Source organism: Salvelinus sp. IW2-2015, linkage group LG33, assembly GCF_002910315.2.
Source record: "Salvelinus sp. IW2-2015 linkage group LG33, ASM291031v2, whole genome shotgun sequence".
Lineage (NCBI taxonomy): Eukaryota > Metazoa > Chordata > Actinopteri > Salmoniformes > Salmonidae > Salvelinus > Salvelinus sp. IW2-2015.
In genome coordinates, this window is record NC_036872.1 from 33398813 (window position 1) to 33423919 (window position 25107).

The 25107-nt window shown below is 43.6% G+C and overlaps 1 protein-coding gene across 1 annotated transcript in view; it reads right to left on the bottom strand.

Annotated features, from left to right (window-relative positions):
- LOC111958193 (growth hormone receptor-like) overlaps positions 1 to 25107 on the bottom strand; it is a 78770-nt gene that overhangs the window by 37617 nt on the left and 16046 nt on the right. Inside the window, 1 exon segment of the mRNA XM_023979391.3 lies at positions 10991 to 11108. Coding sequence (XP_023835159.1) covers positions 10991 to 11087 — 97 coding nt within the window. The 5' untranslated portion in view covers positions 11088 to 11108.

Genomic DNA, 25107 nt, shown 5'->3' on the forward strand with positions numbered 1-25107 from the left:
GAAACGAACACTATACATAAACTAAACAAACGACCGTGAAGCTATAAACGTTGTGCACACACACACAGGCTACAAACGTTCYAACATAGACAATTACCCACAAACACCTAAAGCCTATGGCTACCTTAAATATGGCTCCCAATCAGAGACAACAATAACCAGCTGTCTCTGATTGAGAACCAAATCAGGCAACCATAGACTTTCCTAAACACCTACACTCAACCATAGACAATKCTAGACACATACACTCKACACAAACCCATACACTAAAACCAACACCCCCTTTACCATAATAAACACCCAAAACACAAACATACCCCATGTCACACCCTGACCTAACTAAAATAATAAAGAAAACAAAGAATACTAAGGCCAGGGCGTGACAATTACACATTTCTAATTGACATAAAGAGCCATTTGCTTGGCTAGCTATAGCCTAATGTTAGCTAGCTAACGTTCAATCTGGTTGGTTAGCTACCTAATGTTAGCTAACATTAGATTACCAACCAGGTTCACTTTTAGATTCATGCAGGGTAGTAACATCATTATGTGATTATGGTTCATTAGGGTTCATTGTTTACCTAACTAGCTAGCTAACTACATGGCTTAAAAAAAGACTCTACTATGCAAGTAACCATTTCGAGTGCGTTCGTAAATTCAGTCTGGCCATCTACACCAATTTCAGAGCACTCTCGTCTGAGTGTGCGAGACAGCGCAGAATAACTGCTGAATTTACGAATGCTCAACACCCGTTGAATATGGCCGGTGTCAGTAAACTCATCAGCCAGAGCGTCTGCTGTGCGCTCTGAACGCGAAGCACTCTGAATTTACGAACGGCAATCTGAAAGCACAGTTGCAGTCACCAACGCTCTGGATAACAATGCTCTGCTCGGGCAAGTAACGCTGTTGTTGCTGTTCTCGCTCACTTAGATGTCTGGAAGTAGCTAGCAACTTAGCTTGGGTGCTTGACTGCTGTTAGTACATTCGGATCACCCCTTAAAGAGATGGGTGGGGCTAAAGCTTAAGAGGTTGTGAACTATGCTGTCACGTTCGTCKTACGAATGAGACCAAGGCGCAGCGTTGTACGCATACATTCTATATTTATTTAAAAAATGAACACTGAACAAACGAACAAAACGAACCGTGAAGCTAATATGAATAGTGCAGACAGGCAACTAAACATAGAACAAGAACCCACGAACACAAAAGGGAAAATGGCTACCTAAATATGTTTCCCAATCAGAGACAACGATAAACAGCTGCCTCTGATTGGGAACCATATCAGGCCACCATAGACATACAAATACCTAGACCTACAAAACCCCTAGAACTACAAAAACTAGCATACCCACCCTAGTCACACCCTGACCTAACCAAAATATAAAGAAAACATAGATATCTAAGGTCAGAGCGTGCCAGATGCTGAATGGGTGTAGACAAAGAAGAGCTCTCCAATAGTAGTACCAAAATATTCAAAGGACATTTTCTCAAAAGTGAGTTTACTTTCAAAGCAAAATTACTTTCCCACTGTTCCTCAACTGCAGTGTATGATATACCATTTTGTAGCTCTGAGTCTCTACTTTTATCCAATGTAAAAAACACAATTCAATATTTTGCTACATAAGACCGATTTGAGCCGGACGGTCACATACGTTTTTTCTATTAGATAAATCTCAAGAAAGGAATAAAGGAAGGGACTATTCACACCAAGGCTGGTTGTTGAAATCGTCGTCTCCATCATGATCACTGATACGTTAACAGAATCTCGTGACCGATGGCGATGTTCCGGTGCCTTGGATTAGCATGACTTATTATCCTGAATTTGCAGAGCTGGTGCCTGAATTGGGGACCTGGATTTTAACCCAAAAGTTCTCTAGTAATCACTGCTTACCTGCAAAATTGTCGCATCAGATACCTCCATGTTGTCATTCAGCGTAGCCTGGATGGTAAACATAAGTGTACTTTTCAAAAGGGGAGGGCTTTGGTTGGAGGGGGGCTGAGTACAGATTTGAAAACCTTCCCCTGGAAACCAAATGGAGTGGCAGGACATTAAGATGCTAATTCTTAAGCAGAGTTTTGGCAAACTATGTATATCTACGGTTCTGCTGTGTCACCATGACCTGCTGGCCCATATATCTTCCTGGCACCAACCTGACACACACACACACACACAATTCCATTCAGGAAGTGATTGAGATTTCAAATCATCGATGTAGGAAGTGCTCCAATAAAACGTTCCTCAAATCTAAACATATGTTTTTCAGAATATGAAAAATAAGTCTGAATGACAAATAAATGTTAATAAAGTACACAACCRTTTCAAAAGTTTGGGGTCACTTAGAAATGGCCTTCTTTTTGAAAGAAACGCTTGAAAACATTTTTTTTAAATAACATCAAATTCATCATAAATACAGTGTAGACATTGTTAATATTGTAAATTACTATTGTAGCTGGAAACGGCAGATTTTTTAAATGGAATATCTACATAGGCGTACAGAGGCCCATTATCAGCAACCATCACTCCTGTGTTCCAGTGGCACGTTGTATTAGCTTTAAAATGATAAATCCAAATTTATCATTTTAAAAGGCTAATTGATCATTAGAAAACCCTTTTGCAATTATGTTAGCACAGTTGCAAACTGTTGTTCTGATTAAAGAAGCAATACAACTGTCCTTCTTTAGACTAGTTGAGTATCTGGAGCATCAGCATTTGTGGGTTCGATTACAGGCTCAAAATGGCCAGAAACAAAGAACTTTCCTCTGAAACTCGTCAGGCTATTCTTGTTCTGAGAAATGAAGGCTTTTCCATGCGAGAAATTGCCAAGAAACTGAAGATCTCATACAACGCTGTCTACTATTCCCTTCACAGAACAGAGCAAACTGGCTCTAACCAGAATAGAAAGAGGAGTGGGAAACCCCGGTGCACAACTTAGCAAGAGGACAAGTACATTAGTGTCTAGTTTGAGAAACAGACTCCTCACAAATCCTCAACTGGCAGCTACATTAAATAGTACCAGCAAATCACCAGTCTCAATGTCAACAGTGAAGAGGCCACTCCAGGATGCTGGCCTTCTAGGCAGAGTTGTAAAGAAAAATCCATATCTCAGACTGGCCAATAAAAAGAAAAGATGGGCAAAAGAACACAGACACTGGACAAAGGAAGATTGGAAAAAAGTGATATGTACAGACAAATCTAAGTTTGAGGTGTTCGGATCACAAGGYAAAACATTTGTGAGAAGCAGAAAAAATAAAAAGACGCTGGAGGAGTGCCTTGAAGAAGGGACCTTGAAAGGGACCTTGAAGAAGGAAGGCTATCACTCCATTTTGTAACGCCATGCCATACCCTGCGGACGGCGCTTAATTGGAGCCAATTTCCTCCTACAACAGGACAATGACCCAAATCAGAGCTCCAAACTATGCAATAACTATTTAGGGAAGAAGCAGTCAGCTGGTATTCTGTCTATAATGGAGTGGCCAGCACAGTCACCGGATCTCAACCCTATTGAGCTGTTGTGGGAGCAGCTTGACAATATGGTACATTAGAAGTGCCCATCAAGCCAGTCCAACTTGTGGGAGGTGCTTCAGGAAGCATGTGGTGAAATCTCTTCAGGTGACCTCAACAAATTGACAATTAGAATGCCAAAGGACTGCAAGGCTGTAATTGCTACAAATGGAGGATTATTTGATGAAAGCAAAGTTTGAAGGACACTATTATTTCAATTAAAAATCATTATTCATAACCTTGTCAACGTCTTGACTATATTTCCTATTCATTTTTTCAACTCATTTCATGTATGTTTTCATTGAAAACAAGGACATTTCTAAGTYACCACAAACATTTGAACGGTAGTGTATATTGGGTCACATCTTAAGCTGTAGGCCTGAATAACCTAATTTCCACAAGACTACAAACGTTGAGCTCAGCTGTAGGGTAAAAAACATATTTACACCATAAGCGGTTAAAAAGACACTTTAAAGCACATGTCAAACTCATTCCACTGAGTGTCTGCGGGTTTCCGCTCKTCCCTTGTACTTGATTGTTGAATTAAGGTCACTGGTTAGTAAGGAACTCCCCTCACCTGGTTGACTAGGTCTTAATTGAAAGTAAAAAACTAAAACCTGCAGACACTCGGCCCTCCGTGGAATGAGTTTGACAACCCTGCTTTAAATAGTATTTTTAACAGTTTTTAAGGGGGAAATATGCTTTTTACCATACAACTGAGCTTCACCGTTTGGAGTCTTGTAGAGTTTGACACCCCTGCTTTAGAGGTTCATGCTGAGGCATCATCCTGGTTTTGAAGTGAACAGATGAGGATGAGGTATTGGTTGTGTATGTAACATTTACATGTTTATAAAGGAAGCTTCAGTGAATTATGCCCCTATACTGTATATCATCAAGTTAAAGGTCAACTAACCATAAGGTGGACAGGCTGAGGGGCAGTGTTAGACTACACCCTGTTTTCATGGACAGAAACAAAGCACAGAGAGAGACACAGACGGACGGGACAGACACACTGAACACCAGATACACACAAGGGAATGTAAACAGGTTTTAAAAATAACTGCCAACACGCGCACTCACCTACTGTATGTCTTACTATACTTGTGAGAACTTTTTGGGGATCAACAATTGATTATTATTCAAAATCCTATTTTCCCTAACCGGTAAGCCATAACCTTAACCCCCTAATCCTAAAATAGCCTTTTTACAAGTGAAGACCYTCAAAATGTCCTCACTAACCTTAACCCCTGAGCCTAAAATAGCCTTTTTACAAGTGAGGACCGTCAAAATGTCCTCACTAACCTTAACCCCTGAGCCTAAAATAGCCTTTTTACAAGTGAGGACCGGCAAAATGTCCTCACTTCTCTGAATTGGTTTAGTATTCTAGTGAGGACTTCTGGTGCTCTCAAGTACAGTAAAACGTACACACACACACACACACACACACACACACACACACAATGTCCATATCAAACCAAACCCCTGTGTTCAGATCTACAAAGACAACTTCAACACACCTCTAAGAAACAAAGAGAGGGGCCTCCCGGTGGCGCAGTGGTCTAGGGCACTGCATCGCAGCGCTAGCTGCGCCACCAGAGTCTCTGGGTTCGCGCCCAGGCTCTGTCGCAGCCGGCCGCGACCGGGAGGTCCGTGGGGCGACGCACAATTGGCCTAGCGTTGTCCGGGTTAGGGAGGGTTTGGCCGGTAGGGATATCCTTGTCTCATCGCGCTCCAGCGACTCCTGTGGCGGGCCGGGCACAGTGCGCGCTAACCAAGGGGGCCAGGTGCACGGTGTTTCCTCTGACACATTGGTGCGGCTGGCTTCCGGGTTGGAGGCGCGCTGTGTTAAGAAGCAGTGCGGCTTGGTTGGGTTGTGCTTCGGAGGACGCATGGCTTTAGACCTTCGTCTCTCCCGAGCCCGTACGGGAGTTGTAGCGATGAGACAAGATACCACGAAAATTGGGCAGAAAAGGGGGTAAAATTAAAATCAAATTTTTAAAAAGAAACAAAGAGAATCCCCTATAAAAGTTAACTGGAGCTCTATCTAAGGTTGAAAATCTATCCAACTTGTCAATGTTTACACCGTGCTAGTCCATATTCACAAACTACTGTCCGCACACCAAAACTTCTTATTCTGAAAACAAACCGGAAMCAAACCTGTGAAATGAAAGTAGCAGGAGTTGTTCGTTTTTAAAGTACATCAAACCATTTAGTGAATGTATATGGCCATAGGAAAAATAACTACTCAGTTAATAGCTTCCAATTGACTCATTCATCCCCCTCCTCTTCCCTGTAACTATCCCCCAGGTCATTGCTGTAAATGAGAATGTGTTGTCAGTCAATTTACCTTGTAAAATAAGAGTTAAAGAATATACCAACAATACTTCTATGTGGGTTGGATTGAGTTGAGCGTTAAGACCATCATCCCATTCTACTTTGAAGTGTGATAACCAGTCTGCCGGGGTCCACTCACAGTCCCAGACAGATCAGCCAGGATCCAGTCATTTATTAGCCCAAGATAATGTTCATCTCCTGTAATAACCTCACAACCACAGCATTAGCTTCGTTATGTCATATTAAGAATGGCTGAGAGTAAATATAGATGAGTCGGTCGGGTTACAGCTACCCTTCTCAACAGACACGCACGCGCACACGCACGCGCACACGCACACTGCTTTGGCATTGGATTGCTTTGTTCAGATTAGTCGCTGGTCTCTCACACAGACTGACTGAGGTGGTTCTAGCCTAGTTTTCCCTGGGTGGTTTTAGTTGTCATGAGCCAACATAAAATATTCTCACATCATTTTGTTCTGTTACTGGCCTCCTTATAGATGTGTGTTTCTACCTGGAACATGGAATAAGGCCTGAGCATTGTATGGTTTCTCTAGGCTAATATCTGCCAGATGTTTGAACATTGTGCCAGGAACACTACCAGAACTGAACAAAGCTGGGATCTCCTGGCAAGATGCCAAAGCCCTCATACAGAAGAGAGTGAGGTGGAGAGCCATGGTGGACGCCCAATGCTCCCAAGGGGACAGGATTAAGTCAAGTATGTCAATGTTGTGCCAGTGGCACCCTGAACTAGTAGCACAAATTGGAAATGTATCATCCTAACATCCCTCATACCCTCCATCCCTCACCCCTTGACATTTCTTCCCTGGTTCTCCGTCCATTCTTTCCCATAAATGCTTGTCTGTATCGTTGGGCCCTGTCTCTCCTTAACGTGTCTGTATCGTTGGGTCCTGTCTCTCCTTAACTTGGCTGTATCGTTGGGCCCTGTCTCTCCTTAACGTGTCTGTATCGTTGGGCTCTGTCTCTCCTTAACTTGGCTGTATCGTTGGGCTCTGTCTCTCCTTAACTTGGCTGTATCGTTGGGCTCTGTCTCTCCTTAACTTGGCTGTATCGTTGGGCCCTGTCTCTCCTTAACTTGGCCAAGCCCTGCTACAAACCGTAAACACAACCCAGTACTGCTCTTTGTAGGGCTCAGACTGAGGGCTCTGAAATTGTAGTGTGTGTGTGTGTGTGTGTGTGTGTGTGTGTGTGTGTGTGTGTGTGTGTGGCGAGGCGTACCAAACCCTGTGCGGTCACCGCTTGTTTCTGCCTGCATGGCTAAAGAGCAAGAGCCTCAAAATCAGCACAACAGGATCAATAGGTACGCAGGGTCCAGACAGTCAGACGCACGCACATAGGCACACACTCACACACTAATCACCCTGGTCTGGCCCTAAACACAGGGAGCGTCTCCAAAAGCATATTTTCTGCTTGTTATGCGGTCTGCCCACTGGTGAAAAAACAGTTAACAGGAAAAAAATTGTAGCTAAAGATTTCTAGGAAGACCCAACAGAGCTTGAATCTCAGAGGCACYTCTGGTAAATATATGTAAAGGGTAGAAAATACTAAAACAGGTTGGGGTAGAAACTATGACAGAACTAGAGACACACACGCTGTGTGACTTCAGGAGCGTTTAGATAGAAGCGTGGTAGAGGAAATAGTGTAGTGACTAAGAGAGGAGAGAGAATGAGAGAGGTGGAGAAAGGAGGGAGATGTTTCACCGTTGTTGAGGAAGACTGGGCCAGTTCCAAATCAAATCAAATGTTATTGGTCACATACACATGGTTAGCAGATGTTAATGTGAGTGTAGTGAAATGCTTGTGCTTCTAGTTCCGACAGTGGAGTAATATCTAAAAGTAATCTAACAATTCCCCAACAACTATCTAATACACACAAATCTAAAGGGGTGAATGAGAATATGTGCATATAAATATATGGATGAGTGATGGCCAAGCGGCATAGGCAAGGTGCAATAGATGGTATAAAATACAGTATGTACATATGATATGAGTAATGTAAGATATGTAAACATTATTAAAGTGGCATTATTTAAAGTGACTAGTGATCCATTTATTAAAGTGGCCAGTGATGTGGTATCAATGCAGGCAGCAGCCTCTCTGAGTTAGTGGTGGCTGTTTAGCAMTCTGATGGCCTTGAGGTAGAAGCTGTTTTTCAGTTTCTCCGTCCCAGCTTTGATGCACCTGTACTGACCTCGCCTCCTGGATGATAGCGGTATGAACAGACAGTGGCTCGGGTGGTTGTTGTCCTTGATGATCTTTTTGGTCTTCCTGTGACGTCGGGTGCTGTAGGTGTCCTGGAGGGCAGGTAGTTTGCCCCCGGTGATGCGTTGTGCAAACCGCACCACCCTCTGGAGAGCCTTGCGGTTGAGGGCGGTGCAGTTGCCGTACCAGGCTGTGATACAACCCAACAGGATGCTCTCGATTGTGCATCTGTAAAAGTTTGTCAGGGTTTTGGGTGACAAGCCAAATTTCTTCAGCCTCCTGAGGTTGAAGAGGCGCTGGTGCACCTTCACCACACTGTCTGTGTGTGTGGACCATTTCAGTTTGTCTGAGGTGTACGCCGAGGAACTTTCCACTTCTCCATTGCTGTCCCTTCGATGTGGATGGAGGGGTGCTCCCTCTGCTGTTTCCTGAAGTCCACGATCATCTCCTTAGCACTGCCTTCATTGGCAACCAATCAAATGAACACGGAACTCTGTGGTTCCCGGAGACTGCTCAGCATCTGACTACATCCCAAATGACACCCTATTCCCATAGGGCTCTGTTCATAAGTAGTGCACTTCATAGGGAATACGATGGAATTTGGGACACATTATGATGGCCAGTCGTTATCTAAATAGTTATCAGAAGTTTATGTAAACTGGAAGCTATAAGTGTTTGCAGCAGGTTTTGGGAACAGCCTATTGCCAGGTGAACTAAAGACCCCCGGGGAAACACAGACACTAAAATCAAAACATTTGTGTATCATTTTAGCTACCCACAGTTCAGTAAACACATATCACAAACTCAAAACCAGAGAAAGCTCACTAATAAAAACTACTTTAGTAGGTATTATTCTTTGTCATTGCTTTTTTTATTTAGCCAACTTTTGAAATTGTTCAAATGACATGTTCTACATGCTTTTGTCACCTGTATGAACCTTATCCATACCCACTCTGACCTTCTAGAAGTCCAGGAACAAAGTGAGGCTTAGTTTCAGAGAGGAGCGAGCCACACCACCCATGTATTCATGTGAGAGAGGGGAGAGGCCACACCACCCATGTATCATGTGAGAGAGGGGAAGGACACACCACCCAGGTATTCATGTGAGAGAGGGGAGAGGACACACCACCCAGGTATTCATGTGAGAGAGGAGAGAGGCCACACCACCAGGTATTCATGTGAGAGAGGAAAGAGGCCACACCACCCAGGTATTCATGTGAGAGAGGGGAGGACACACCACCCAGGTATTCATGTGAGAGAGGGGAGAGGAACACCACCCAGGTATTCATGTGAGAGAGGAGAGAGGCCACACCACCCAGGTATTCATGTGAGAGAGGAGAGAGGCCAACACCACCCAGGTATTCATGTGAGAGGGGGATGAGGCCACACACCCAGGTATTCATGTGAGAGGAGAAGAGAGGCCACACCACCCAGGTATTTCAGGTGAGAGAGGAGAGAGGCCACACCACCCAGGTATTCATGTGAGAGGATCGAGGCCACACCACCCAGGTATTCATGTGAGTGGATCGAGGCCACACCACCCATGTATTCATGTGAGTTGATCGAGGCCACACCACCCATGTATTCATGTGAGTGGATCGAGGCCACACCACCCATGTATTCATGTGAGAGAGGGGAGAGAGATCCCTGTGTGATGAGTCAGGGGAGAGTTCTGAACTCCTGCCAAAGACGTGTTCCAACATTAAATCTTCACCAGCAGGCCAACAGCGACCCATTACTTTTACAGTTTAATCCATAAGGGAGTGCTCCAGGTTTATGCCCTTATAATCTATGGACCACTGAGCTCTGGGTAGAGGAGGAGGCGAGGAAGAGAGGATGAGGAGAGGATTGAGGACTCCCTATGGAGAGTGCTGTTAGACAGGGTCACAGAGAGATACATAATGTACTGGAGCCCTCTAGACCAAATTCAAAAACATTCTAGATTAGTGGAGACAGGCTCATGGTAAGTGACAAAACATTCTAGATCACTCCATACAGATTGACCAAACGTCATGTGAGGGAACAGTTTCTACAATAGAGGTTGGCCCAGAGCTGTTCACTTTAACCCACTTACAATGGACAGAGTCCATTTGAGCAGCAGCCAGTGCATTGCAAGGACATCGCTCAACTCCGGGTCCAGCTATCTCTCTCTATAACGCCATGTTCTGAACTCAAAGACTCGGAGCATAGTTTCACAAATGATGTTGCAACAGAATATGGCCATGAATATGACATTCCTGAATTTTGGTCCCTTAGATTGCACCATTCAGGAGAGACACCATTTACATGGTTACTAGAGCAAAACAATTAGGGCTCCCTTCCCCATTTTGTTACTCATGATATCTATAGTTTATTACGTTTTACATATTATTTGTCCTTTGTAGTAGTGGTTAATAAACATACAGTATATAAAATGCATGTCTTCCTTGGCTGTATGGAGGGAGCTGTGTTAGGTCAACATGTAACCCATCCTGTCTGCCTGTCCCTGGACTTTGTCACAGCCCAGTCCAATCTATTTACCTTCACTATTGATCTGGTGCAGTCTGACTGGCTGAAAAAGGAAAGGCTGCCGTTTGCTCAACCAACAGCCTTTTCCCATGTGTGCAAATACAGGACTCTGCAACTGTTGTCTGATATAAGATTTGATAAGTGTAAATGCCCTGTACTGTGCAATATTAGATCAAACAAGAAAGGACATCGATTCACATGCTAAAGATTTGAAACTAAAAAGAGCAATAGATTCGATTTAGAAAAAAAGGAGTATTGTGTTATAAGATTGATGATTGTTGTCAGAGATAAATGCCAGTTACCGTAGGTGGAATCAGATACAGTAGGAGTGTCATACAGTTCAACACATCACACTCTCTCTACAGCGCTGATAATCACATGACGAGACCAACAAGTGTGTGAAAAGGTACGGGGTGTAGCAGTCTACCTGATGACGTCATAGAGCCAGGGCCCATCAGCGAGGCTGATCTCACAGCAGACAGCAAACCCAGGGGGAAGAGGAGGAGGAAGGATGGAGCAGCCATGACAGGGGGAGCTTTCCTTTGCTGGAGAGAGAAACAGATAATTGTCAGCGATGTTACCCAATGACATCCCTGTGTGAAATACTGAGCCAATATCTTCTTTACTCTGCACTCTTCCTTTCCCTACCACCCCCCCTCCTCTCTCAACCCTTATCTGCCCTGCTAGCACAAACTGTGGCTGACATTTATTTTCAGCTGGCCTATGTGAAACCTAACCCCGGACAGCACATAATTAACATCCAAGCAGCTACAGAGACGCTCCGCACTACTGTGCATAAGATACTGTATGTTGCCCAGAATGTTTGTAGTGTGTGTGCGTGCGTGTCCATAATATAAGAGGCACAGTATAACTTGTGTGCATATGAAATAGTTCCCTCAAAGGCTTTATGCATTGATTGTACGGCTGTCAGCCAGGTCATTGAGACATCAACAGAAATCTACAGAGGTGACAGTCTGGTGACTGGAACATTATGCTCCATTCTCTTACCCTGCCAGCTTGGGATATTTCATTTTATTTCTGCTGTAGCGACAAGCAAAAATGTAAATGCAATACATTTTGTATTTCAAACGCACACCAATGTATAATTAAGCTGACCTTCAATGGCATAGTAGACACTTAGGCCTATCCTTAGTGACTTAGCAAATGTCCATTCAATATGACTACAGTAGTTGCTGACTGTAACCTTTACAGTTACAGGTGGTCCCGTGCGGTGCCATCCTCCTAAAACTAAAATAGCCGTTCTCATGAAGGCGGCGCGGCAGTGACACAGCAACACTGACAAACTGTTGTGGTTCACCAAGGGGAACAGATTCTACATGTGGCAAGTCCAGACCCTATATATAGGCCAACCTCTGTCTCTCTCCCTTTGTCTCCYTCTGTCTCCCCCTCTCCCCCCTCTCTTTCTGTCTCCCTGTCTCTATCGCTCTCTCTCTCTTTCAAACATCTATTTAGAGCACTGCTTCCCAAATCTGACTGGATTGGGGTCAACTAGAAGTCTTCAGAACCTTCTGGTAACCCCTAAGTGGATATAACAGTGGTTTCTTGCCACAACCTTGTCCTCAGCGACCACCCAGAAGGGACTGACTGACTGACTGGTCAAGAAGCCTTAGGGGAGACACTAGAGACTAATATTCCTACCGATACTAAAATCGCAATTTATACAAGTGGGGTATTCATGACAGTATTCAATAACGACCTGGAGAAGACCTGGCTATGTTAGAAAAACGACCTGGCCAAGACGTGTTTTATGACAAAGCCACCTATGACAACAATGCAGAGGCCGGCAGAACAGGAAGGACTAGAAATTCGAGCCTATTGGACTGAAATAGACACTGTTGTGAAGACCTGAAGTACCAGCTTCAAGGCAGAGTAGGTTGAGAATGGGTTACATATATGCTACATTTTGTTTTGAAATGTTTTTATGTATTGTATGGCATTTGTGATAAGTATCAAATGTTATCCTACATATGATCTGTCCATTGAGAAGCATAGGAGCTCAATCATATATACACTGAGTGTACAAAACATTAGGAACAGTGTGTTCCTAATATTGAGTTGCACCCCCTTTTGCCCTCAGGACAGTCTCAATTCGTCGGGGCATGGAAGCTCACTCATATCTGTAATATAAACAAACCACTTCCTGAGAGTCAAAGCCCATCTGTTGCGTGTGTGTTTACAGGCCAGGAGGCCAAGATATACAAGGCAGGGATTCAAAAGTAAGGAATCTGGCAAGAGGGATGCTTGTTTGGCCATAGAAAATGGTTCAGTCCAAAATCAATTACTTCTTTCTTTCCACTTAGTTGTGCTCCCTCTTTCTCACAGTCTACATTTATCACCCTCTATTCCTTCTTCTCGCACCTCACACTCCTCGGGGAACGCACTCCTCGCAGTCTCTGAAAAAGTGTTCTACTGAAAAAGTTTGGCTACTAGCTAGCTACCTTCTGAGTTTGGATCCCGCGACGGGGCTGGCCACAGTTGCTGGGACCTCTGCCATCTGTCCAGGGATCCTGCCGATCAAGGGTATGATGTGCTGCTTGGTGTAGCAGCTAGCCTAGCTACCACTGTTAGCTGCCTATCAAGCTAGCTGGGTTTTCTTGAGGGTTTGAAAGTAGCCTGCGACGTGGTTAGCTCTTGTGGCTGGGAACCCAGATTGTCCCGGGCTTATGACTGTCTAGATCCCTGTTGTTTGTTGCCGTTTCAGGACTATCCTGAAGCTGTGCGCCAGAAGAAAAAATAACTTATCCCGGCCATGAAAGCAGCCAGAGCGCGTGGGGACATTGCTTACATTTGCTATGACAGGCTCATTGTCCACCCTCCCTCTCAAAATCCTGGAAGGGATTAGACAGCCAAGCCTATGGGTTCATAGTTTCAACCCCCCTGCACACACATCAACTGATTAATGATTTTTCTCTTGATTTGTTTGTTCTTTTCCATATTATGTCTATCTCTGAGAAGCTACCCAGGAAAGGGATGAAAATAGTCCATTTTAATATATGTATTCTTACATGCTGACCACACCCCTCGAGTGCGAGAGTGTTGCGAAATAAATGTACACATACATGTTATTTTATCATTGCACCCACACTGCACACGCGCGTCTGCGTGGCCAGGCGCTAAAATAGAACTGGATTCTATTTGTGACGCTCAACACGCTGCAAGTACGGCCTCTCCCATCTCCTCATTGGTTTTTAGGAGCATATACCCATGTGCCATCTCCTCATTGGTTTTTAGGAGCATATACCCATGAGCCATCTCATCGAAGAATAAATACACAACGCAGAGGACTAAAGGTCAAGAGGGAATTAACCATCAATAGAAAGTGTTTTCTCTGTAATATGGAATTATGATCAACGGAAATAGTTGTTTTTAAGGATTAATGGGTCACAGACATGGGACGAATTTCAGTCCACGACTCATAGCTACATGTGGCAAGATTTCATTGGTCTGAAAAGTCTATACATTGAGCCTGACTCATGATACTTGTTATTTGGCCATTGGCCCAATTTTATTGCCAGAAATTCTAATTGGTCAACCACAGGCTCGGGTTGGGGGTGATAAATTACATCCTGTCTTTTGTTCTGTGGAGAATCATTGAGGACAGTGAAGAATGAACATCTACTTCTCAGCATAACAACTATGATTTGTTCTCTTTGAATAAACCTATTTTTCTCCCCCTGATTTGCTTTGGGGTCGGTGTTATTGAAGAATAACAACAACTGCTAACAGTTTTTAGGAGCATATACCCAGGTGGGTGATTGAAAGATTAACTGAGGTCCACACTCCAGTCGGTGGTGGTAATCCACCTAAAGTTAGTTGCCAACCGCCATATAAAGTCCAAAATAAGAAGAAACCTGAAGGAAGGAGGAGAGATGACTAGAAACTAATTCAGATTACCATTTTATCTGTGGATTAATTGTCTGAGTAGAGGACCTTGTGCATTTCAGGTAAAATAACAACCCAATGTTTATATCCCAGGACAAATTAGCTACCAACAGCAAGCGAGCTAGCTAAATTGCCATAAATGTTTAATGCTTTTCGACCTGTCGCCAAATTAATATAATTGGTTCAGGGTTTGTTTTGATATTTCAACCTGCGTGTCCTGATAGCGTCTGGTGTGGGTGAACAAAATCAACGCGCACGCGTGCGTGCGGCTTGGTCAGCATGTTAGATATAAGGTTCATGAAATCAATAACTTGCTATCAGATAACATTCACATATTAGCCCTTTCTGAGAGTCACTTAGATAATTCCTTTGATGATACAGCAGTAGCAATACAAGGACATAACATCTATAGAAGAGACATGAACACTTATGGGAGAGGTATGGATATATATATATAATATATAGATATATATACACACAGTATATACACAGTATATATATATATACACACAGATATATATACACTGCTCAAAAAAATAAAGGGAACACTTAAACAACACAATGTAACTCCAAGTCAATCACACTTCTGTGATATCAAACTGTCCACTTAGGAAGCAACACTGATTGACAATAAATTTCACATGCTGTTGTGCAAATGGAATAGACAAAAGGTGGAAATTATAGGCAATTAGCAAGACACCCCCAAAAAAGGAGTGATATCCCTGCAGTGGTGACCACAGACCACTCTCAGTTCCTATGCTTCCTGGCTGATGTTTTGGTCACTTTTGAATGCTGGCGGTGCTCTCACTCTAGTGGTAGCATGAGACGGAGTCTACAACCCACACAAGTGGCTCAGGTAGTGCAGTTCATCCAGGATGGCACATCAATGCGAGCTGTGGCAAAAAGGTTGCTGTGTCTGTCAGCGTAGTGTCCAGAGCATGGAGGCGCTACCAGGAGACAGGCCAGTACATCAGGAGACGTGGAGGAGGCCGTAGGAGGGCAACAACCCAGCAGCAGGACCGCTACCTCCGCCCTTTGTGCAAGGAGGTGCACTGCCAGAGCCCTGCAAAATGACCTCCAGCAGGCCACAAATGTGCATGTGTCAGCATATGGTCTCACAAGGGGTCTGAGGATCTCATCTCGGTACCTAATGGCAGTCAGGCTACCTCTGGCGAGCACATGGAGGGCTATGCGGCCCCACAAAGAAATGCCACCCCACACCATGACTGACACATCGCCAAACCGGTCATGCTGGAGGATGTTGCAGGCAGCAGAACTTCTCCACGGCGTCTCCAGACTCTGTCACGTCTGTCACATGTGCTCATGTGCTCAGTGTGAACCTGCTTTCATCTTGAAGAGCACAGGCGCCAGTGGCGAATTTGCCAATCTTGGTGTTCTCTGGCAAATGCCAAACGTCCTGCACGGTGTTGGGCTGTAAGCACAACCCCACCTGTGGACGTCGGGCCCTCATACCACCCTCATAAGTCTGTTTCTGACCGTTTGAGCAGACACATGCACATTTGTGGCCTGCTGGAGGTCATTTTGCAGGGCGCTGGCAGTGCACCTCCTTGCACAAAGGCGGAGGTAGCGGTCCTGCTGCTGGGTTTTTGCCCTCCTACGGCCTCCTCCACGTCTCCTGATGTACTGGCCTGTCTCCTGGTAGCGCCTCCATGCTCTGGACACTACGCTGACAGACACAGCAAACCTTTTGCCACAGCTCGCATTGATGTGCCATCCTGGATGAACTGCACTACCTGAGCCACTTGTGTGGGTTGTAGACTCCGTCTCATGCTGCCACTAGAGTGAGAGCACCGCCAGCATTCAAAAGTGACCAAAACATCAGCCAGGAAGCATAGGAACTGAGAAGTGGTCTGTGGTCACCACCTGCAGAATCACTCCTTTTTTGGGGGTGTCTTGCTAATTGCCTATAATTTCCACCTTTTGTCTATTCCATTTGCACAACAGCATGTGAAATTTATTGTCAATCAGTGTTCTTCCTAAGTGGACAGTTTGATTCACAGAGTGTGATTGACTTGGAGTTACATTGTTTTTTAAGTGTTCCCTTTATTTTTTTGAGCAGTGTATATATATACATACACAGATATATACACACACACACACATACATACATACATACTGTATATAAAGTCGGAAGTTTACATACACTTAGGTTGGAGTCATTAAAACTCGTTCTTCAACCACTCCACAAATTTCTTGTTAACAAACTATAGTTTTGGCAAGTCAGTTAGGACATCTACTTTGTGCATGATACAAGTCATTTTCCAACAATTGTTTACAGACAGTAGTACCAAGTATAAACACCATGGGACCACGCAGTCTTCATACCACTCAGGAAGGAGACACGTTCTGTCTCCTAGAGATGAACGTACTTTGGTGCGAAAAGTGCAAATCAATCCCAGAACAACAGCAAAGGACCTTGTGGAGATGCTGAGGAAACAGGTACAAAAGTATCTATATCCACAGTAAAACGAGTCCTATATCGACATAACCTGAAAGGCCGCTCAGCAAGGAAGAAGCCACTGCTCCAAAACTGCCATAAACTGCACATGGGGACAAAGATCATACTTTTTGGAGAAATGTCCTCTGGTCTGATGAAACAAAAACAGAATTGTTTGGCCGTAATGACCATCGTTATGTTTGGAGGCAAAAAGGGGGAGGCTTGCAAGCCGAAGAATACCATCCCAACCGTGAAGCACGGGGTGGCAGCATCATGTTGTGGGGGTGCTTTGCTGCAGGAGGGACTGGTGTACTTCACAAAATAGTTGGCATCATGAGGATGAAAATTATGTGGATATATTGAAGCAACATCTCAAGACATCAGTCAGGAAGTTAAAGCTTGGTTGCAAATGGGTCTTCCAATGGACAATGACCACAAGCATACTTCCAAAGTTGTGGCAAAATGGCTTAAGGACAACAAAGTCAAGGTATTGGAGTGGCCATCACAAAGCCCTGACCTCAATCCTATAGAAAATGTGTGGGCAGAACTGAAAAAGCGTGTGCGAGCAAGAAGGCCTACAAACCTGACTCAGTTACACCAGCTCTGTCAGGAGTAAATGGCCAAAAGGCTACCCGAAATATATGAACCACGTTAGACAATTTAAAGGCAATGCTACCAAATACTAATTGAGTGCATGTAAACTTTTGACCCACTGGGAATGTGATGAAAGAAATAAAAGCTGAAATAAATAATTCTCTCTACTATTATTCTGACATTTCACATTCTTAAAATAAACTGATGATCCTAACTGACCCAAGACAGGGAACTTTTACTCTGATTAAATGTCAGGAATTGTGAAAAACTGAGTTTAAATGTATTTGGCTAAGGTGTATGTAAACTTCCGACTTCAACTGTATATTCAGAGGTCGAGAGCTGTGCGTCCTCCGAAACACAACCCAACCAAGCCGCACTGCTTCTTGACACAATGCCCGCTTAAACCGGAAGCCAGCCACACCAATGTGTCGGAGGAAACACTGTACACCTGGCGACCGTGTCAGCTGAACCGCCACAGAAGTCGCTAGAGCAATTGGACAAGGACATCCCGCCGGCCAAACCCTCCCCTAACCCAGACGACGCTGGGCCAATTGTGCACCTCCCCATGGGTCTCCCGGTCATGGCCGGCTGCGACAGAGCCTGACTCGAACCAGGATCACTAGGACCACTGCACCACTCGGAAGCCTGATTCAGGGAACTAAATCAACCTATCAGGGAATTTACAAATACTAGAGGGAAAAGATCATCCAAACGTATTGATCAAATTTGTACTCATATTGTAGCTTTGTCCTAAAGCTGTATCCATACCCAGTGGATGCAGTGATCAAAATAGTGGAGTTCCAAAAGCTGGCCTAAAATAGTGTATAAAAGATTCTTATTTGGATAATGTTAAAAATATTTGTTGGTCTGAGGTGATAAATAAGGAGCATACAAACGCTGCACTTTATGAATGTATGCATTTGCTTCTTCCAATTATTAATAAACATGCACGTGTTAAGAAACTGACTGTTAGAACTGTTAAGGCTCCATGAATTGATGAGGAATTGAAAAACTGTATGGTTGAAAGAGATGGGGCAAAAGGAGTGGCTAATAAGTCTGGCTGCACATCTGACTGGCTTACTTACTGCAAATTGAGAAATGATGTGACGAAACTCAACAAAAAGGAAGAATAAACTGTATTATGAAGCCAAGATCAACGATATAAAGAATGATGGAAGTACTTTAAATTAAATTATGGACAGAAAGACAAATTCAACTCCATCTTCATTRAAATCAGATGGCTTATTCATCACAAAACCATGATGTTGCCAATTATTTTTATGATTACTTTTGGCATAGTTGGCATAGTGGACAAGCTTAGGCAGGAAAAGCCAACAATGAACAATCATATTCATGCATAAAAAAAACGAATAATGAAAGAACAGCATTGTAAGTTTGAATTTTAACTGTGGGAGAGGTGAAGTTAATGTCATCAATTACTAATGACAAACCTCCTGGCATTGACAAGTTAGATGGAAAGCTACTGAGGATGATAGCTGATTATGTCATGCATTTAATCTGAGTCTAGATGAAGGTGATTGTCCTCAGGCCTGGAGGGAAGCCAACGTCATTCCGCTACCCAAGAGTGGTGAAGCAGCCTTTACTGGTTCTAACAGCAGAACTATCAGCTTGTTGCCATCTCTTAGCAAACTGTTGGGAAGGGCACTCAACATGTACTGCACTGACACAAATGACTGATGATTGGTTGAAAGAAAGTGATAATAAGAAGACTGTGGGAGCTGTATGTCAGATTTAGTGCAGCCTTTGATATTATTGACCATGACCTGTTGTTGAGAAAATGCACACTTCCGTTCAAAAGTTTGGGGTCACTTAGAAATGTCCTTGTTTTCCATGAAAACATACATGAAATGAGTTGAAAAATGAATAGGAAATATAGTCAAGACGTTGACAAGGTTATAAATAATGATTTTTAATTGAAATAATAGTGTCCTTCAAACTTTGCTTTTGTCAAAGAATCCTCCATTTGTAGCAATTACAGCCTTGCAGACCTTTGGCATTCTAGTTGTCAATTTGTTGAGGTCACCTGAAGAGATTTCACCCCATGCTTCCTGAAGCACCTCCCACAAGTTGGATTGGCTTGATGGGCACTTCTAATGTACCATATGGTCAAGCTGCTCCCACAACAGCTCAATAGGGTTGAGATCCAGTGACTGTGCTGGCCACTCCATTATAGACAGAATACCAGCTGACTGTTTCTTCCCTAAATAGTTAATGCATAGTTTGGAGCTGTGATTTGGGTCATTGTCCTGTTGGAGGAAAAAAATCTGCCGTTCCCAGCAACAAAAGTAATTTACAACATTAACAACGTCTACACTGTATTTCMGATCAATTTMATGTTATTTTAACAATGGACAAAAAAAAAATGCTTTTCTTTCAAAAACAAGGACATTACTAAGTGACCCCAAACTTTTGAAAGGCTTTTCAACCTCTATCTAATATAACTCASAGGGTTTCTTTAATGGAAGCCTCTCTAATGTCAAACAAATAGGGTGTGGTGTACCGCAGGGCAGCTCTCTAGACCCTCTACTCTTTTCTATTTTTACTAATGATCTGCCACTGGCATTAAATAAAGCCTGTGTGTCCATGTATGTTGATGATTCAACCATATAAACTCAGCAAAAAAAGAAAATGTCCTCTCACAGTCAACTGTGTTTATTTTCAGCAAACTTAACATGTGTAAATATTTGTTTGAACATAACAAGATTCAACAACAGACATAAACTGAACAAGTTTCACAGACATGTGACTAACATAAATGAAATAATGTTTCCCTGAACAAAGGGGGGGTCAAAAGTAACAGTATCTGGTGTGGCCACCAGCTGTATTAAGTACTGCTGTGCATCTCCTCCTCATGGACTACACAGATTTGCCAGTTCTTTCTGTGAGATGTTACCCCACTCTTCCACCAAGGCACCTGCAAATAACCGGACATTTCTGGGGGGAATGGCCCTAGCCCTCACCTTCCGATCCAACAGGTCCCAGACGTGCTCAATGGGTTTGAGAACTGGGCTCTTCGCTGGCCATGGCAGAACACTGACATTCCTGTCTTGCAGGAAATCACACACAGAACGAGCATTATGGCTGGTGGCATTGTCAAGCTGGACCATCACCCCTGGTAGGACAAAACTGCGACTCGTCAGAGAAGAGCACTTTTTGCCAGTCCTGTCTGGTCCAGCGCCGGTGGGTTTGTGCCCATAGGCAACATTGTTGCCAGTGATGTCTGGTGAGGACCTGCCTTACAACAGGCCTACAAGCCCCCAGTCCAGCCTCTCTCAGCCTATTGCGGACAGTCTGAGCACTGATGGAGGGATTGTGCATTCCTGGTGTAGCTCGGGCAGTTCTTGTTGCCATCCTGTACCTGTCCCGCAAGTGTAATGTTCAGACGTCCCGCAAGTGTAATGTCCCTGTAGTGCTGTCTTAGGCGTCTCACAGTACGGACATTGCAATTTATTGCCCTGGCCACATCTGTAGTCCTCATGCCTCCTTGCAGCATGCCTAAGGRACGTTCACGCAGATGAGCAGGGACCCTGGGAATCTTTCTTTTGGTGTTTTTCAGAGTCAGTAGAAAGGCCTCTTTATTGTCCAACCTTTTCATAACTGTGACCTTAATTGCCTACCGTCTGTAAGCTGTTAGTGTCTTAACTACCGTTCCACAGGTGCATGTTCATTAATTGTTTATGGTTCAATGAACAAGCATGGGAAACAGTGTTTAAACTAGAGGTCGACCTATTATGATTTTTCAACACCGATACCGATTATTGGAGGACCAAAAAAAGCCGATTGTCACATATTGTTACGGGAGCGACGCAGGAGATGAGAAGCAGGTACGGGGAGTGAAGGTTTATTAGCTGATGGACATGAAACGGAACAGGAACAGCGTCTGGACAGGAACACATAACAAACACAATAGAAAACAATGTGGACACAGGGAACACAACCAAMGAACAGAGATAGATATACAACAAAGTGAAGGAGTCCAGGTGAGTCCAATGAGCGCAGCTGCGCGTAATGTTGGTAACAGGAGTGTATGATGACCAGTAGGTAGTCTGGCGCCCTCGAGCGCCAGGGAGGAGGAGCGGGAGCAGACATGACACTGATACCGATTAATTGAAATCGGKCCCAATTAATCGGCCATGTCGATTAWTCGGTCGACCTCTAGTTTAAACCCTTTACAATGAAGATCTGTGAAGTTATTTGGATATTTAGGAATTATCTTTAAAAGACAGGATATCTTTTTGCTGAGTTAACGTGTCAGCAACCAAAGCTAATGAAGTCACTGAAACCCTTAACAAGGAGTTGCAGTCTGTTTTGGAATGGGTGGCCAGTAATAAACTGGTCCTGAACATCTCTAAAACTAAGAGCATTGTATTTGGTACAAATCATTCCCTAAACTCTAGACCTAAGCTGAATGTGGAAATTAATAGTGTGGCTGTTGTTCAAGTTGATGAGACTAAATTATTTGGTGTTACCTTAGACTGTAAACTTTCATGGTCAAAACATATAGATGAAATGGTTGTAAAGATGGGGAGAGGTCTGTCCATAACAAAGAGATGCTCTGATTTTTTGACACCACACTCCATAAAGCAAGTCCTACAGGCTCTAGTTTAGTCTTATGTTGATTATTGTACAGTCATGTGATCAAGCACTGCAAAGAAAGAAATACAGTTGAAGTCAGAAGTTTACATACACCTTAGCCAAATACATTTTAACTCAGTTTTTCACAATTCCTGATATTTAATACTAATAAAAATTAGTATTAAAAATCTGTCTTAGGTCAGTTAGGATCACCACTTTAATTTTAAGAATATGAAATGTCAGAATAATAGTATAGATAATTATTTATTTCAGCTTTTATTTATTTATTCACATTCCCAATGGGTCAGAAGTTTACATACAGTCAATTAGTATTTGGTAGCATTGCCTTTAAATTGTTTAACTTGGGTCAAACGTTCCGGGTAGCCTTCCACAAGCTTCCCACAATAAGTTGGATGAATTTTGGCCCATTACTCCTGACAGAGCTGGTGTAACTGAGTCAGGTTTGTAGGCCTCCTTGCTCGCACACGCTTTTTCAGTTCAGCCCACACACTTTCTATAGGATTGAGGTCAGGGTTTGTGATGGCCACTCCAATACCTTGACTTTGTTGTCCTTAAGCCATTTTGCCACAACTTTGGAAGTATGCTTGGGGTCATTGTCCATTTGGAAGACCCATTTGCGACCAAGCTTTAACTTCCTGACTGATGTCTTGAGATGTTGCTTTAATATATCCACATAATTTTCATCCCCAATGATGCTGCCACTCCCGTGCTTTACGGTTGGGATGGTGTTCTTTGGCTTGCAAGCCTCCCTCTTTTTCCTCCAAACATAATGATGGTCATTATGGCCAAACAATTCTATTTTTGCTTTGTCAGACCAGAGGACATTTCTCCAAAAAGTATGATCTTTGTCCCCATGTGCAGTTGCAAACCGTAGTCTGGCTTTTTTATGGCGGTTTTGGAGCAGTGGCTTCTTCCTTGCTGAGCGGCCTTTCAGGTTATGTCGATATAGGACTCGTTTTACTGTGGATATAGATACTTTTGTACCTGTTTCCTCCAGCATCTTCACAAGGTCCTTTGCTGTTGTTCTGGGATTGATTTGCACTTTTTGCACCAAAGTACGTTCAACTCTAGGAGACAGAACGTGTCTCCTTCCTGAGCGCTATGACGGCTGCGTGGTCCCATGGTGTTTATACTTGCGTACTATTGTTTGTACAGATGAACATGGTACCTTCAGGCATTTGGAAATTGTTCCCAAGGATGAACCAGACTTGTGGAGGTCTACAATTTTTTGGCTGATTGCTTTAGATTTTCCAATGATGTCAAGCAAAGAGGCACTGAGTTTGAAGGTAGGCCTTGAAATACATCCACAGGTACACCTCCATTTGACTCAAATTATGTCAATTAGCCTATCAGAAGCTTCTAAAGCCATGACATAATTTTCTGGAATTTTCCAAGCTATTTAAAGGCACAGTCAACTTAGTGTATGTAAACTTCTGACCCACTGGAATTCTGGTACAGTGAATTATAAGTGAAATAATCTGTCTGTAAACAATTGTTGGGAAAATTTCTTGAGTCATGCACAAAGTAGATGTCCTAACCGACTTGKCAAAACTATAGTTTGTCAACATGAAATTTGTGGAGTGGTTGAAAAARAAGTTTTAATGTCTCCAACCTAAGTGTATGTAAACTTCCGACATCAACTGTAGTTAAGCTGCAGCTGGCCTTGGACAGAGCGGCARGTCTTGCTCTTCATTGTAATCAGAGGGATAATATAAATACTATGCATGCCAGTCTCTTGGCTAAGAGTTGAGGAGAGACTGACTGCATCACTGCTTCTTTTTATAGGAAACATTAATGTGCTGAAAATTCTCTCCCCCCCTCTCGCCCCAACCCCCCTATTCCAGCATGTGGCCCCATTCTAATTGACCATCAATCTTCACTTCTTTCCCTTTCCTCTAGATTCTGCTGTTTAACCTCTCGCTCAATTCTCTACCAAACAAGACCAGACAGCTTACTCTACTACATAATCTTTGAGTTTCTGCTCCACACTTTTAGAAAAAAGTCTGTCCCCATAGGAGAACCCTTTTTGTTCTCTTACGGGACTGCAGTCACACTCTGAATCCATCTAAAACACACTGCTACTGTTCTGAGGATCAACCCCTAACGCCCACTAAGAACCAACCAAACTCCTGCCAGAGATACATGACTACACCTTCCTGACTAAATATATGCTTTGGGTAGCCTAGGTATTGTACTGCGCAGCAATCATTCACCAATGTTACTGATAGTCACCTAGGAGGCAATGATGTCATAATGTACAACCTATTAGAATCTAAATCTATAACTTTATTAACACCATAATCGAATCAACCAAACAGCATCATACTTTGTTGTCCATAACATAGGCAAAGAGGTATGGATGGTTAGCCAACATCAAATCAGGCCGAAAGGTAGAATTGCATAAAGGCCCTACCTGAACTGAAATCCCAATGGAAGTTTTTTTCCATTTATTGATTGGGGCTTTCATCCAGTCAGTTAGTCTAAGTGGAGAATTGTTTTCATGTTTTGCCTTTGTTGCAATGTCTTTAGTGTTGTGAGCAGAACGTGTAGAATTAGAGGGTTGTAAGTCTATGGATCTGAGGCCTCTCTAATCTCCTGTCTATCTTTGTTCTGTCCTGCTCAGGTTCTTGTTCTATGGAGACCATCAGTGAAGTGTTGTTATTCTTACCTGGGGTAACAGGGTTCGGCAGCTAGCACTCATCAGACTAGCCTCGAGCTAATTTCGCTCTCCCTCTTCCCCCCCCCTCTCTCTCTCGTCTCTCCCCCCCCCTCTCTCTCGTTCTCTCCCCCTCTCTTCTTGTTCCCCTCCTCCCCTCCTCCGTTCTCCCCTCCCCCTCTCTCGTTCTCTCTAGCTCCAATCTCTCTCGTTCTCTCTAGCCCCAAATCTCTCTCGTTTTCTTCCCCCTCTCTCTCTCGTTCTCACTCACCCCCACCTCTCTCTCTCTCTCTCCTTCTCCCTCAACCCCCTCTCT